The 17,060-nt window shown below is 36.2% G+C and overlaps 1 protein-coding gene across 3 annotated transcripts; it reads left to right on the top strand.

The window, feature by feature from the left end:
- Positions 1 to 261: 261 nt before the first annotated feature.
- On the top strand, positions 262 to 15,786 carry LOC111409152 (NEDD8-activating enzyme E1 regulatory subunit AXR1-like). 3 transcript variants are annotated; one of them, XM_023039129.1, is made up of 15 exons: positions 262 to 398; positions 493 to 665; positions 773 to 936; positions 3,032 to 3,142; positions 3,461 to 3,540; positions 3,688 to 3,838; positions 3,936 to 4,029; positions 6,075 to 6,163; positions 8,190 to 8,263; positions 8,368 to 8,530; positions 11,659 to 11,744; positions 14,427 to 14,510; positions 14,597 to 14,777; positions 15,212 to 15,311; positions 15,422 to 15,786. In XM_023039129.1, the coding sequence occupies exons 1-14, from the start codon at positions 361 to 363 to the stop codon at positions 15,293 to 15,295; spliced, it is 1,572 nt and encodes a 523-aa protein (XP_022894897.1). In that variant the 5' UTR covers positions 262 to 360; the 3' UTR covers positions 15,296 to 15,311; positions 15,422 to 15,786. The 3 variants fall into 3 exon arrangements, with proteins under 3 accessions (XP_022894897.1, XP_022894887.1, XP_022894905.1); XM_023039119.1 differs by lacking the exon at positions 11,659 to 11,744 and adding an exon at positions 9,345 to 9,430; XM_023039137.1 differs by lacking the exons at positions 6,075 to 6,163; positions 8,190 to 8,263; positions 8,368 to 8,530; ... (3 more) ...; positions 15,212 to 15,311; positions 15,422 to 15,786 and adding an exon at positions 4,410 to 5,379.
- Positions 15,787 to 17,060: the final 1,274 nt, after the last annotated feature.

Below are 17,060 nucleotides of genomic sequence, written 5' to 3'. Positions count from 1 at the left end.
TTGATCTATTTTTTAATAAATATTGAAGAGGAAACGTGATTCACTCTTTTCATAAAAAAAAATAATTTCAACTTGATGTCTAAGAGTATTAACTTGTTTGAGCCCCTTTTTTTTGTGTATAATATATTTTGAAATAATAAATTGACGAAAAATGAATGATTAAATATTTTGAATTTATATATAATATTATTTTATTAAAAAATGTACCATTAAAAGAAGAGGAGATGTATTTTCAAAATAATAAAAATAAAAAAAGGACTGAATAACTTCATCTACAATGTTAAACCCCCAAAACAGTGTGCATTTTGGAACCGTTTTGTGCTTCCTCCATCATAGTCTGCTTATCATTGAAGCAAAACCATGGCAGAGCCTAAAATCAAGTACGATCGTCAGCTCAGGTGAAGATGACAATTCTTTATTCACATTTCCCTATCGCTAGTTCCCAATAGTCCCTTTTTTTTTATTTGGTGATTTGAACAATTTTGATTGCAGAATTTGGGGCGAACAAGGGCAAACAGCACTTGAAAAATCAAGCATATGTTTGTTGAACTGCGGGCCTACCGGCTCCGAAACCTTAAAAAACCTTGTCCTCGGTGGGGTCGGAAGCGTCACCGTCGTTGATGGTTCTAAACTTGAACTTGGTGACCTGGGAAATAACTTCATGGGTATTTTATATTGTTTTCTCAATGTTAATTACGAACAAGTATTAATTTTTATGGGTCTTTTATTCTGAAAGTTTATTTTGATTTCTGAATTATTGTGATTATCGTAGTGGACGAATCAAGTGTTGGCCAATCGAAGGCGAAAACTGTTTGTGCGTTTTTACAAGAGTTGAATGATGCTGTCAAGGCCAAATTTATTGAAGAGCATCCAGAGGAGTTAATAGAATCAACTCCATCCTTCTTTTCGCAGTTCACTTTGGTTGTTGCCACACAGGTGTGTAGAACTATATGCACTCTTTGGTGCTATTGTTTACTTTTAGAAGTGATGCTGCTCTTATATATTTTGTTATCTATTGATTTCACATTTGTATTGGGCTTGGATATGTATTTGAAAGAGAACATTGAAACTCAAGTTTTAGTACCTGGTGGTTTTTGACACACGAGTTATCTCACTATGCATCATAAAGAAGCTAGAGGGTTAATACTTCCATGAAATTTGCATTTATTGTTCCTTGTCCAATTTTTATTATTTTATATTCTATTGAATGAGAGGATTAAACCCAGTAATCGAAAATTTATGGTTGATTTCAACAAAAGAGAATGAAAAACATATCTGGTTTTGTTTTGTGGAATGAAGGAAACAAGCTTAATGCCACCCTACACCGAAATACTTTATTATGACAGCTTATCAAGGTATTATTAATTCGAATTAGAGGAAGATGAGAGGTGGAAGGATAAGCATGATGAGTCTGGCTAAGGGATTTTTTCTCATCGTGGTCACCATCCACCTGGCACCTACCCTCCTCAAGGCTATCCTCCACAGGAATATCCTCCTTAAGGATACCCATCGGCAGGTTATCCTTGTTAATCTGCTCCACATCACTCAGGGCAAGGGTCTAGTGAAGAGGTGCAATGTTGGCTGGAAGTGGCTGGAGGTACTGCAGCAGCCGCCGCCGCTTATGGTGCTGTGCGTCACTATGCTGATGGTGCGCATGTTAATCATGGTCGTGGCCTTGGAAAGTTTAGGCAGGGAAGTTCAAGCACGCAAGCATGAAAAAATTGGCAAGCATAAGGGTGGTAAACATGGAGTTATGGAGGCAATTCAAGGAGTGGAAGTGATGTATTCGGTAACTTAAAAGGAAAAATATACAATTCTGCTACCATATTATTAGTTAATCCCTGGAGGTTAATTGCCAGCAATCTCAACCTGAACCTTTGGTCATTTATTTTATTTGAGTCCAGGTGTAAGTCTGGCGAGAATATTGTTCTACGCTCATAAGCTCTATAGACTTCTCTTTTTCTCGTAAAAATCTCTGTATGCTAATGGCCTCATTTTTGATCTGACGATAAAATTTTACATTTTGAGAAAGGCATACAGAAGGTATATATTTGTCACCTCCTAAAAAGAATCATATGTGTTCCTGTCTATAAAAATTTATAGGAGAAGCCTGGAAACTATCTTATGGCTAAGGCGTAAAATATGCAAGTGAAAAATCCAAGTAAGCTTAGTTACCAGGAAGCTCTACTCCCCCTAATCCCTCTCTCTATTTTTTTTGTTAAGGTTCTGGTCTGGTTTACATATGCAAATGGTGGCCTCTGGGAAGCTTCTTCGGGAAAAAAAGTTTCTTTTTCTTTTTCTTTGGGTAGGGGAAAAAGACAATTACTTTTCACATGGTTCTTTCAGCGGGTAATGGTTCATGGCCATAAATGTTTGAGTTTTTAGTTTGTTTCCTTTTAATTGGCATGTCTTAGGCCTTTTCTTATATCTCTGATGTCCTTCTGTTCAGTTTTCAAATAATGTTGGGGATCCTTGCTGTAACTTTTTAGTGTCCTTGAGTCTCTCTAGTTTGAATGCTCTTTACAAGCTTGATCTGACCATGCTTAATCTTATAAGAGGATTGCTACTGGCATCCTCGTGTAATGCTCTATGGAAGTAACAGTTATGTGTACCCAAGCAAAGTTTTTTCTTGGATTTTTATGGCCATAACTTTTGGAACTCGTTGCACCATGTTGTGTTTATATTTTAAACAATACCCAAAATTCCCTTGTTCAACCTCCTTTCCACGATCACTACTTTATGAAGTCGTGCAAACTTACCCCCTATTTGTTTTGTTTGAAAATTAGACTTTAATAGATTTCGATAAATGTTGGTGAAATGTGTGGTTGAAAAGTTGATAAAAGTTGTGAATTCCATGAAATATGTGGTTGAAAATAAGTTTAAGAAAAATTAAGTTTTAAGAAATGGGGGCCGACAAGGGCTTAAGTTTATCATGATTTTCCATCATTGAGTTTCGTGAATCTTTTATATTAAGCCCATAAGCTTTCTGATTATTCAATTTAATCGTCATTACTACACTTTTCTGTTACAGCTTGTTGAAGATTCAATGGTGAAATTGGATAAAATCTGTCGTGATGCAAATGTCATGTTGATATTTGCACGCTCATATGGCCTTACTGGTTTTGTTCGGATCAGTGTGAAGGTAATTCTGAAGATGGTTGTTTTTCTTCTTTATATTGTCGTGACCTTTTGGGAGTAGAAATATGTTTACAGCTTTGAAGAAGAGAATTCAGTTGCTAAGCCATAAACAACTCTCTCTCTCTATTGTCCTTAATCTGATATCTTAACGCATGGGTGAGCAAATATGTTGGAACTAATTTCTGGAATTTCAATGAATAAAAAGAGTATCTTTTGAAAAATAGTTAAACTATGGAAGAGGTCGATTTAATAAATTAAGTATTGGAGTTGACATTCTATTTTATGTGGGCATGGATAGTAAGCACACCTTCTCCTTCTGTAGGAACACACAGTTATTGAATCGAAGCCTGATCATTTTTTGGACGATCTCCGTCTAAATAACCCATGGCCAGAGCTCAGGAGGTTTGATTTTCTTTCTTATTAGTGAAATTAATTTATTTACTGTTGAGTGTCAATTACTTTCCCAGGTAAGCTAACAACGTGTGTTCTTACTTCTATGGGCATGCGTGTTAGATTTGACTTCATAAGATGACAATTGATCACTGACAGGTTTGCAGAAACAATAGATCTGGATGTGGCTGATCCTGTTGCTCACAAACATACACCATATATTATCATTCTTATTAAAATGGCAGAGCAGTGGGCCAAATGTCATGGCGGAACTCTTCCATCAACAAGGGAAGCGAAGAAGGAATTTAAGGTTTCACACAAGCATTTCTGCTCAGCCAACTTATAGTTTAGCTTTGTTCTTATATTTTTAACTTAAGGTGGTTTGCTCGGTGTCTTGCATGTCTTAGGATTTAATCAAGGCCAGAATGATTGCATCAGATGAAGACAATTATAAAGAAGCCATAGAAGCTTCATTCAAAGTCTTTGCTCCTCGAGGAATAAGTAAGTTCTCATTTTTACAGAACCACTACTTGCATGGAAAACTCATTTGCTTGTTTTGGATAACGTATCGGAGATAGATACTTCACCCTAGGTGAAGTTTCTGTGCTTTACATCCTTTTTGTCCCACCCTGCGTATCTGTTCTTCCTCTTGTCAAGGCATAAATATCATGAAATTTTATTTTAGGGTGCATTAGGTCTTAGCTGTGAGTCTAACACGAGACGTCCTTTCCCCAAATAGGGGATATTGATTTTTATCCTTTCACCTTAATGTACAATGCAAAACAAATGAGATGAGACTATCTTTGAAATGGGATTGAGGGATGAGGTGTTGCTTTCAGCTTATCTCATTCTACATACTGAATGTTGCCTAAATTATGCAGCTGACACATTACTGGCTAGTGTGAGTTTTGGGAATAAGAAAAATGGCATTGGATAGCACTGCTGAAGGTTGTTGAAGGTAGCTCAGGTTTTCTGTTTGAGAGGTACCAGGATGAGAGTGACCATACATATTTGTCAAAATCTGATCTTTTTAGCCTTTTTAATCTCAAATTATTATTATTTCTTATTTATTTATTTAAGTTTTCCCAACTTCTGCCATTTAATTAGTTGCATCTTTTCATTTTGCATGGATTTTCATGCTACTTTATTATGTCAGTTTCTACAGCGAAATTCCAGTCATTTTGATGTTTAAGCAGTACCTTCTGGACGTTAAATAATCTGTCAACCTTGAATTGAGAAAAATAATAATTTATTTATTATTATTATTATTATTTTTTTTCTGTTCTTAGTTGGGGTTGGGGCTGTAGTGTGAAAATTCTGATTTATGCACTGGAACATGTATGCTTCGACCAATAGTCCGTCAAAGCCAATACATTTTATCTACACTCGGCATTTTAATTAGATGAAGATGCACATCAAGATTGGTTGAAGCATGAGATATGTACTTCTGACGTTTGCTTCTATTTAGTACTTGACTGTCGATGCTTATTCTTGTTTTTAAGGTATAATATTTTCCTCAGATCAAGTTGCACAGGAAGTGAGGGTTTGAAATTTTTTGCATGATATATATATACTGGAATACTAATGCATCTATTAGTAGTCCATCAAGGCTATACTTTTCATTTAAACTCAACATCTTATTTAGATGAAGATGCATGACAAGATTGGTCGGAAGCATGAGATATGTACTTCTGCCTTGTGCTTCCATTTAGTGCTAATAACTGGACTATTGAAGATTATTCATTTTCAAGATATATTAGGGTGCGTTTGGTTTGCGTTTTTGTTTTTAGTTTTGAATTCATTTTCTTTTTTCTGTTTTGAGGGATTATTTTAAGGTTGCAAAAAAAATTTTGGTTTGTTATTTTGAAAAATTGTTTCTCAAAAAAAAAAAAAAAAATTAGAAAAAGCGGTTGGTTTAAAAACTTTAGAAATAGTTTTATGATATTTTGGAGGAGCATGGGAAGAGAGGGAGAGGGATTTTATTAATTATTTTAATTTGGGAAAATTTTAAGCTCATTTTCCTTGTTTTGAGTTTTTTGAGTGTTTTCATTGAAAACATTCAAAATGTCAAAAAGTTTTTTTTGCGTTTTGTGTTATAAGATTTTCCTTATTTTAAAAACCGCATTTTTGAAAATAATATGCAAAACAAGTTTTTGAGTATTTTCGAAAATTGAAAACTGAAAATGGTCTCAAAATGACAAACCAAACGCACTCTTACTTTCTTCCGATCAAGATGCATGGGAAGTGAAGATTTGAAGTGTTTTATACGTTAGGATATCTGTAAATGCATTTCAGTCACCTGATCACATTTATGTGTTTGTTGTCACATGTCATTGGGTTTTTATCATGTTATAAATAAGAAATCAGATTTTAAGTTACATTGTCAGTTCTAGACTTTATCACTATGTCAGGAAAGCTTTGTTTTATATATCAGATCTTGGTGATGCTTGCAAAAATTCATTCTTGGCTAATTTGGAAAAAGAAAAGAATTCCTAGTAATAACTGGTTACATTGTATTCCTAACCATTTGTTTTTTGTTGTCCAAGGTCCACATCTACAGCAGATAATTAACGATAGCTTTGCTGATGTTAATTCCAGTTCCTCAGAATTTTGGGTGATGGTAGCAGCTTTGAAGGTAACTCTGTGTATATATTTCTAGATCAAACATAAAAAGACAGAGATGTCTGTTTCTAGGACTCAAATTTTTGTGCTTTAATGCTATTAAAATTAGTATTGACAGTAAAACACTCCTTAAATTTGCAACAAACTTTGTAATTGCTAATATGTTCTTGTTCTTGTTAACGGCATCATCAAGCTGCCCTTGGGAATCAAGAGGCCTGAAATGTGCCTAGCCAATCTTGCCATTTACTAGGACTTATGACATACTGACTCAAGAAATATTGCTAATACCAGTGCTTGTTTCTCTGTATAAATGCTGTACCCTTTTTTCCTGCCTGTGCCAACATTTACCAAAAGTGCAACGGCTGTTTTGTCTTCCACTAATTTTTGACTGTCTATATCTTTGTTCTCTTTTTCTAATTTTTTGGACGGTGGAATGTTTCAAGAAAAATAGCAGCCATGGCACCCAACGTGTGGGGTCATTGATCTGTTTTTTAGCATTTGAGCATCCAACCTTCAAAGTAGTAGTAAAGAGGTCCCTTGGGAGGTTTCCCTCCAAAATAGGTCTTAAATTTTGTGAAAATTCTCTTGCCCTCAATCTCCCTCCCTCTGTCATCTCATCCTCACCTTCAGCGTCCCCCCATTCCTCTCACCAGGAACCCCTTTATTGAATCAATGATGTTAAAGTATCCTAGCCAATACATTGTGGCCAACAGTAAGGCCAAATACATAATCATTTCTAGACGTTCTTCATCTGTTAATTGCAAACAAAGACCAAAGACCAAAGAGATTGAAATTGCTGATTGAGATGATGCAAGGAGGTAGCACATGAAATACTAGAATAATCTAAGTACCAGTACCATAAACCCCTCTACATTCTTCCTTAGTGGTGGCTTTTGCAGGAGATGGTGAAGTTATTGCCACAAAATTCTTTGTATCTTATGACGATCTTGCAATTCTTGTTTTGAATTGGGCAGTTGAATTGCTAGGTTATAACGAAGACCAAATTGAACTTTTCTTGGACTTATGGTCACAATGAAGGCTACTATTTTGCTTCCTGAGTCCTAACATAGAAAGACTTTGCTAGATGCTTGTGATCACTTTGACCAATACTTGCCGATGTAGTCTCTTTTTCAAGTTTCCTGCCTTTAACTCTCATTTGTAGGAGGAAGTGGCAGGCAAAGAGAAGTTGATGCGGTGAAGCCTAAGGTTATGACATTGAAAAATGTTTAGAATTGATGAAACTTTCTTGAAGTTGAAGAGGGTGAATTAGGCCATCTAAGAACAGCTCATAGGTCGGTAGGTGGGGGAGGCTGAAGGTCTTATTTCTTGAGTTTTCCTTAATTTTCTTATTTTTTCCCCTCTTCTTGTAGTTAACTTTTTTTTTTTGTTTAGTTGAAAGTGACTGCAAAATTGTCTTCTCACACAATTTAACATCTTGTTTGATTGAAATTTGAAACTGTCCAAGAGGACTTCTTTCCTGCGAAACTGAAGATTGGGAACCCAACTGTCAAAAAGGAAAATGACCAGGGAACCAAGGGCTAATGTCCATGAATGTTGGGAACTGTTGCTGCTACTTTTCCAAAATTTTCAACTTTGCTTGTGTCCTGCTACTGGTGTAATTACTCTTGTTCTTGTTTGGATCATACGAAAGAAAGGAATAGCCGTGGCTATATGAATGTAGTATATCTTTGTATTTCTGTGCTTAATATGTGATACAATTAAGGTTTTTTTTGCCTACTTTAATTAGAGAGGCTACATTTCATCAACCAAAGTTAATCAGTCCCTATTATTGCTTTTCTGTTATATTTAAGATTATCTTCTACTGCTGACCAAGAATCTGCTGCCAGCATGAATTCAAACATGTACTTGCATGTTTTGGTAAAGTGGATATTGGTACTATATGATTTAGGCAGCAGAATCTGTGTCAAAAGCTGGATATATGCTATAGATTAAATTTATTTTTCTAGAAGAATATTTTCCCCTTGTCACTTGGTGTTTTGAACTTGCACAGTAATGCAATTTCTTTTCTTGCCCATCAGGAATTCATATCTAATGAAGGTGGTGGAGAGGTACCTCTAGAGGGATCGATACCAGATATGACATCTTCCACGGAGTGAGAAACTGGCCTTTTTAATAGACATGCTATTATGTTTGTCTTGTTTGATACTTGTGAAGATTTGGTTTGATGACATCTGGTTTTTTGTGACTTGGATGTAGGTTATATGTCAACCTGCAAAAAATCTACCAAGCCAAGGCCGAGGCTGATTTTCTTGTTATGGAACAATGTGTGAGGAAAATATTAAAGAAGATAGGTAGAGATCCAGATAGCATCTCAAAGGCAAACATAAAAAGCTTTTGCAAAAATGCCAGGAAAGTCAAGGCAAGTGTTAGATCTTGTATCTTTTCCTTCTTTCTTATAAGTACTTCAGGTATCAGATTTTCTTTTCCTTTCCTTTTTTTCTTGCCAAGGTGATGGTTTGCTTTTTCCTGTCTTTTGCGACCCTATAACGTGCTCGTGTCAAGGAAATATTACTAACGGATGTGTCTTTGCATTTAATTGATAATACATTGCCTGTGTATTATCCGTGATTAATAAAATATTTGATTATCTATCAAAAAAAAAGAAAAAAAAAGAAAAGGGTTTTCACAGGTATAGCCAATTGTTAACATGTAACCCCTCCCTAGCAGGAAATTGAGCACTCCCGGCATGGGCAAATCCGGTCTCAAAAGCTGTCTAATTATCGGTTTTTCAGGCAGCCACTAGTTTTCCCCTCATTTTACTTGAGAAAGATGGCGCCTCTAAAAGGATGTCTTCAATTTACCCTAAACCCTAATTGAATATCACACCAAGAAAAAGGACTAATTTCAACGAGTCAAAGGGAACATTTAGAATGTGAAGGAGAGTATATAAGTTTCTCATTATATATTGTTCATCATATATTCTATCCATTGTTACCCTGTAAGGCTGTAACCAAAAGAGGGATTTGGTTGTCCTCAAGTTTTAGCTGCATTTTAAAGGTCAATGTACTATAGTAGACATTTTCATTAGATTTTGATGAACGAAATGAGTATCGTAAAGGACTAGTTATTCAATCAACCTGTTTTGAATATAGCAAGTTTGGCCTCTGGTTTGAGCATAATCTTCAATATATTTAAGCTTCTTTTCATATATATATTTTTATTTAAATTTTCAGGTATGCAGATATCGCCCCATTGAGGATGAGTTCAATTCTCCAATTCAACCAGAGTTACAAAAGTATCTAACGGATGAGGACTACTGGTATGTATCTCACTTTTATCCACGATCGACAGATTTAACTTATGAAAGGAATTTGAGAGGGCTTGCCAAATGTCCTTGTCGAGGACTATTGACCTTAAAAATCATATTAACTTTCTGGAATGGGGAGATGAATCTGCTTCATTCAAATGTCTTGACCAAATGTGTAGAGATATTCTTACATTAAGTTCTTAGATGACTTGCCTTGTCCAGGAACCAAAAGATGAAGATGCTCATCTAGATCAAGAAAGTGATTTTGTTTGGAATCTTAACTGTCTGCTTTAGAATAGCAAATACTTTCGTGAGATGATGTGCTCATTGAAAGTTCAAGAAAGGTCATTACGCAGCGAGAGAAAAAAATGTTCAGGAAATTTGTCATCGAATAGCTAGCTTTGCAGGAGACGATCACGATGGAGAAAATTTCTTCAAACTGGGTGACCTTGCTTATCTTCTTAAATGGAACCTCCTGTTTTGTTTCACTTTTTTTGGGAGTTAATGTTTTCTTATGTCAAATCTTATCATTTAAAGGCTTAAGAGGTGGCTAGCATTTTCCCCAGGGCTATCTTATTGTTGAAAGGCTTGATAGGAAGCTTTTATAGCTGAAGAACAATAGTCAGATAAAATGCGTTGCTCTCTGACCTAACTTATGGGGTTGCCTAAGGAGAGGTTATGAAGTGAAAAAGCCTCTGCTTCATCAGATATGCCGGATAGTGGCGTTACTTTTTATGAAATAGAATATTGTTGTGGAGATTTTCTGTCTAGAGTTTTTTGATTAGTAATTAGATAATTTTATTAATCAATAGGATATACATGCTCAGAAGATGTGGTTTTGGGGAAAAGTGGTGCAGGTGGATTCAATTTTGTATTTCTACCGTTTCGTTCTCAGTCCTGGTTAACGACACCCCGGAGGGTTCTTTTCGAAGCAGCAGAGGTTTGAGGCAAGGGGATCCCTTGTCTTCATTGCTGTTTGTGATTGTTATGAAGGCATTTAGTAGGATGTTTGAAAAAGCTGTGGGAGAAAGTTTGATAGGGGTTTTACGGTTGGGACACTTACAGGTTTCCCATTTCCCATTTGCAGACGATACACTGGTTCTATGCGATGCAGATAATGAAGCGGTGTCCGGATTGAAGATTAATTTGGGAAAATCTGAAGCAATTCCAATGGGAGAGATTGTTAATGTGGATGAGTTGGCCGATATATTGGGTTGTAGGGTTGCGCAGTTGTCCATGTCATACCTTGGGCTCCCTTTAGGGGCAAGGTTTAAAAGTAAACACATTTGGAATGGGGATAAAATACATATACAGCAAGTTAGATGAAAGTATTACATTTTTTTAGCTTAGTTCCTTCTAAATTCTATTCTCAAGACTTTCCTGAAATTTTGGAATGGATTCAAGCCCAGCTTACATTACAACTAAGATTTAAGGGTCCTTCTAAACTCTGTTCTCATGACTTTCCTGAAACTTTGGAATGGATTCAAGCCCTGCTTGCATCACAACTAAGATTTAAGGGTCCTTCTAAATTCTATTCTCAAGACTTTCCTGAAATTTTGGAATGGATTCAACCTCTGCTTTCATCACAACCAAGAGCATTTAATTGATAATACATTGCCTGTGTATTATCCGTGATTAATAAAATATTTGATTATCTATCAAAAAAAAAGAAAAAAAAAGAAAAGGGTTTTCACAGGTATAGCCAATTGTTAACATGTAACCCCTCCCTAGCAGGAAATTGAGCACTCCCGGCATGGGCAAATCCGGTCTCAAAAGCTGTCTAATTATCGGTTTTTCAGGCAGCCACTAGTTTTCCCCTCATTTTACTTGAGAAAGATGGCGCCTCTAAAAGGATGTCTTCAATTTACCCTAAACCCTAATTGAATATCACACCAAGAAAAAGGACTAATTTCAACGAGTCAAAGGGAACATTTAGAATGTGAAGGAGAGTATATAAGTTTCTCATTATATATTGTTCATCATATATTCTATCCATTGTTACCCTGTAAGGCTGTAACCAAAAGAGGGATTTGGTTGTCCTCAAGTTTTAGCTGCATTTTAAAGGTCAATGTACTATAGTAGACATTTTCATTAGATTTTGATGAACGAAATGAGTATCGTAAAGGACTAGTTATTCAATCAACCTGTTTTGAATATAGCAAGTTTGGCCTCTGGTTTGAGCATAATCTTCAATATATTTAAGCTTCTTTTCATATATATATTTTTATTTAAATTTTCAGGTATGCAGATATCGCCCCATTGAGGATGAGTTCAATTCTCCAATTCTACCAGAGTTACAAAAGTATCTAACGGATGAGGACTACTGGTATGTATCTCACTTTTATCCACGATCGACAGATTTAACTTATGAAAGGAATTTGAGAGGGCTTGCCAAATGTCCTTGTCGAGGACTATTGACCTTAAAAATCATATTAACTTTCTGGAATGGGGAGATGAATCTGCTTCATTCAAATGTCTTGACCAAATGTGTAGAGATATTCTTACATTAAGTTCTTAGATGACTTGCCTTGTCCAGGAACCAAAAGATGAAGATGCTCATCTAGATCAAGAAAGTGATTTTGTTTGGAATCTTAACTGTCTGCTTTAGAATAGCAAATACTTTCGTGAGATGATGTGCTCATTGAAAGTTCAAGAAAGGTCATTACGCAGCGAGAGAAAAAAATGTTCAGGAAATTTGTCATCGAATAGCTAGCTTTGCAGGAGACGATCACGATGGAGAAAATTTCTTCAAACTGGGTGACCTTGCTTATCTTCTTAAATGGAACCTCCTGTTTTGTTTCACTTTTTTTGGGAGTTAATGTTTTCTTATGTCAAATCTTATCATTTAAAGGCTTAAGAGGTGGCTAGCATTTTCCCCTGGGCTATCTTATTGTTGAAAGGCTTGATAGGAAGCTTTTATAGCTGAAGAACAATAGTCAGATAAAATGCGTTGCTCTCTGACCTAACTTATGTGGTTGCCTAAGGAGAGGTTATGAAGTGAAAAAGCCTCTGCTTCATCAGATATGCCGGATAGTGGCGTTACTTTTTATGAAATAGAATATTGTTGTGGAGATTTTCTGTCTAGAGTTTTTTGATTAGTAATTAGATAATTTTATTAATCAATAGGATATACATGCTCAGAAGATGTGGTTTTGGGGAAAAGTGGTGCAGGTGGATTCAATTTTGTATTTCTACCGTTTCGTTCTCAGTCCTGGTTAACGACACCCCGGAGGGTTCTTTTCGAAGCAGCAGAGGTTTGAGGCAAGGGGATCCCTTGTCTTCATTGCTGTTTGTGATTGTTATGAAGGCATTTAGTAGGATGTTTGAAAAAGCTGTGGGAGAAAGTTTGATAGGGGTTTTACGATTGGGACACTTACAGGTTTCCCATTTGCTATTTGCAGACGATACACTGGTTCTATGCGATGCAGATAATGAAGCGGTGTCCGGATTGAAGATTAATTTGGGAAAATCTGAAGCAATTCCAATGGGAGAGATTGTTAATGTGGATGAGTTGGCCGATATATTAGGTTGTAGGGTTGCGCAGTTGTCCATGTCATACCTTGGGCTCCCTTTAGGGGCAAGGTTTAAAAGTAAACACATTTGGAATGGGGATAAAATACATATACAGCAAGTTAGATGAAAGTATTACATTTTTTTAGCTTAGTTCCTTCTAAATTCTATTCTCAAGACTTTCCTGAAATTTTGGAATGGATTCAAGCCCAGCTTACATTACAACTAAGATTTAAGGGTCCTTCTAAACTCTGTTCTCATGACTTTCCTGAAACTTTGGAATGGATTCAAGCCCTGCTTGCATCACAACTAAGATTTAAGGGTCCTTCTAAATTCTGTTCTCAAGACTTTCCTGAAATTTTGGAATGGATTCAACCTCTGCTTTCATCACAACCAAGATTTAAGGGTCTAGCTTATGTGCATAAAGAAGAAAAACTCATTTTGATAGGCTGAAAAGAACAAATGTCCAGGGACAGGATAAATTTGTTCAAATGGCGAGTGAATTGGCAAAGGTCTGAATAGTGTCCAGAAGCACAGGAAGGCTGGTTTTTTAATGGATCTGCCCATGGCTGAGGGAGAATTTATGAAAATTTACCAGGAAAGTTATGTTGAAACTCATAATTGATAGGTGTTGTGCCTATCCTTCACCTCTCTTCCAATCCCCACCCACTCCGAAAGAAAAAGAAATGAAAGAAAACGAAAGGTTCCCTGATTCTTCCCTAATAAATATTATTGCAGACATGCACACATTGCCCATGTTTGGTCCCCATTTTCTAAAATTCGTTTTCAACCTCTCCTTCTCTCAATAAAATAATTTTGCAGGTGGATCCATAATTTTTTCTAGTTTTTAATCACACATTCTCCAAAAAAATAACTTTTCACAAAGTCTATTCTGAAATAAGGGCATTATATCTCCTTTAACAAGAAAGAAGTCAGTTTATTATGATCATGTTTGGCAAAGCTTAAATTAAAACTTAAGCTTATCAGATATACATTTTGTCTACACATTTCGTAGACCCAGCACTTAAAAGCACTACCAAACAGGCACTATGTCTGAGTTATGATGTCTTCTGTTTGTTCAAAAACTTTTACCATGTCCTCTGGCTTCTGAACAATCATTCTTAAGGTCATTTTATGACCTCTTGGATACAATTTCGTTGTTATCCTCTACCCTCCCTTGCCTGCATAGACAGGGAAAATGGGGTCTGTGTAGGTTTGTTTCTATAAAATGGTAGGTGTGATATAAAAACTCGAGGACATAACGGTAAAAAATTCAAGCCTGCATTTTGGAATATGCAATTAACACTCCTTTACTGCTCAAAATCCAGCTAATTAACTAGGTCAAGTGTATTAATGAGTTGGCTTTTGCAAAGAAAGAGATGATTGATTGGAAAAGCTGGGGTTGTTAGAAACTTGAAATGATGCTAGCATGAATTTTTTTCTCTAGCAAAAATTGAAAATTTCATTTACTTACTGCTGTTAGTACTGCACTTCTCAGTGTCGCTGTGGGATTCTATATTCTACTACGGGCTGCAGATCGTTATGCTGCAAACTACAATAATTTCCCAGGGCAATTTGATGGGTAAACCTAAAGCCTTAGCTATATTCCTCTGTTTCATTTGACAACATGACCTCGAGACTATAAAATTGTTCCTAAATGTTTTGCAGTGAGATGGATGAAGACATATCCAGATTGAAAACAATAGCGGTCACCCTTCTTGGTGACTTGGGTTGCAACGGGTCGACCTTAACAGAAGACCTTATCAATGAGATGTGCCGATATGGTGCTGCAGAACTTCATGCGGTGGCGGCCTATGTTGGGGGCATTGCATCACAAGAAGTAATCAAGGTTTGTGCTATCTTATCTTCCAACCACTCAATTATGTAATCTTTCAACAAAGATTGCTTGGTCATTTGACTCGTTATGCAAAGAAATCATTACTTGTACAGTATAAGATTTTCTGGTCTTTTGGTCTAAATTCTCTTGAGATATACTGTCACGAATTTGTGCTATCCTTGGCTGCCCTCAATACGTTTTTGACAACTCGATACATCTCTTCTTCTTAGCAAATAGGAAGATGCCAATACATTTTTTGACACCTCGGCAACTTCCCATTTGCTAAGTAGATATGATGTGTTGAGGTGTCAAAAATGTATCGAGAGAGAGCAAATTTGGGATAGCATATCTGGGTTCTTCTCTTGGAAATATAGCCTCAAAACTCGTTATTTCAAATGATCACAATTGGTTTGAAAGCTAACCAAAGTCTTTGTCTAAAACTACAGCTCATTACAAGACAATTTGTTCCAATGTGTGGGACTTTTATATTCAATGGCATCGATCACAAATCTCAGTTGTTGTCTCTGTAGTCCTCAAAAGCAACAGGTGTCTGCTTCTTTCTAATTTCAGCTCTGTACTTTCTACTAATTTGAAAGTTGACCCCAATTTTATGGCGAGCAAGAATTAATTTGATGTTTGCTTGCTTCTAATTTCAGGAATTGTAATGGCTCCTTCTCCTTTCAAGTTATCAGCTGATTCTTGTTCATCCGATATGGAGCGTGTCCATTCGAAGTGCAGCTAAGTGGGAAGATTATCATACAAGCAATAAGGTCGAAATTTTTCTGGAGGTTGTACTCTATTTATCCACGAGGAAAATGCAGTTTCAAATATTTAATGGATGTGGGATACATGCCAACTGAGCGAAATTCTGAAATTCAAATACTAAAACTTCGGATTTCGAAATTTTCAAAGATATCAATTGGAATTCGGTCCATTAAGAACTGGATTTCTCAATTCTATTTCATGTTCCTCGTATAATTTGGCTCAAGATTAAAATTGTATTTTTTTGATTGCACGCTTATGTAATGTTTGTCTAGTATTATAATTGAGTAAAACTTATTTATAAGTAATTTTTAAGGCATATATGGGGTCTATATATTAAAATATAATTCAACATGCGGGGCTTACACATATAATATAGAGTCCAAGTAAACATTTGCATAAAATATTAGAGGATAATTGCAGCAAAAGTTTCACACATTGAAAATACTAGTAGATTTTTTCAAAATCTTTCAATCGTTGCAGCTGTCATTCCTAACCTTTTCAATCGTTGCATGTGAAGCCATTTTGAATGCTTTTAATCATTTTTTCTGTCAATTGATCAAGAAAATAAAATTTGATTTTCTTTGATCAGTTAAGTGGAGGGTGAAATGGGACTTTATAATATTACCGTATAAATATAAAATAATTAAAATACCAATAAAAAAATGAAAAGAAAAATAAATAACCCTGCTTCCAAAACCAAACTGGAAAAGGCCCATTGCCATTTCGTCCCACCGTTGTCGGTCGACCATCGCCAACCTACAACATAAACGACGGCCCATAATAGTTGCCACATTCCTTAAACCACCAAAATGTTGCCCATGAGAAATCAACAAGCAAAAATGGTGGTCTCGATTTGACAGTGTGGGGGCGAGGCAGGTTTATTCACCATAGGATTCCAGAGCTTTGTCGTTTTGAAGAATCAGATGTTTTCTTTTTATTAATTTTCAGGCCAAAGCAGATATTTAAAGTTTGGAAAATGTAAAATTTAATGGTCGCTGTAATTTTCTGTCCTCTCAATTTTGAAGATGTAAAGTTCTTCTTAGAGGAGGCGAGGGCGCTGGTGTAGATGGGGTTGTCATTGGTGGTGGTTGTGTAGGAAACGAGGGAGGAAATTGTGAATTTTGAGCGAGTGTTGGTATTTGAATCTGTTTGTGAGGCAGTTGTGGTTAAACCATTACTATTGAGCGATTAGGTGCTTTGTTGACCCCAGAATATGTTGCCAACAGATACCGGACCCACCTGCGCACACGTAAGTCTGGTCCAACACGCTAAGACATGTAGACGGTTTAGAACTGGTAGTAAAAAGGGGGTGTGGGAGCGGCTCAAAAGCGCGGGACGAGAACGTTCGGAATCCGGCGAGATGTTTGCATAACGATTGTACAATAATTACCAATCGATGTTTGTAAAATGCATGTATGTTGCAAGAGAGTAAAATGTAAAAAATGCTGTGTATATTCTTATGTTGAATCTTGCATTACCCACGTGAGAGATGCATAGGGGAGTATTTATAGTATTACAACTTAGATCGTA

Source organism: Olea europaea, chromosome 2 (assembly GCF_002742605.1).
Source record: "Olea europaea var. sylvestris chromosome 2, O_europaea_v1, whole genome shotgun sequence".
In the NCBI taxonomy this organism is placed as follows: domain Eukaryota; kingdom Viridiplantae; phylum Streptophyta; class Magnoliopsida; order Lamiales; family Oleaceae; genus Olea; species Olea europaea.
This window is presented reverse-complemented; position numbering and strand designations above follow the sequence as displayed.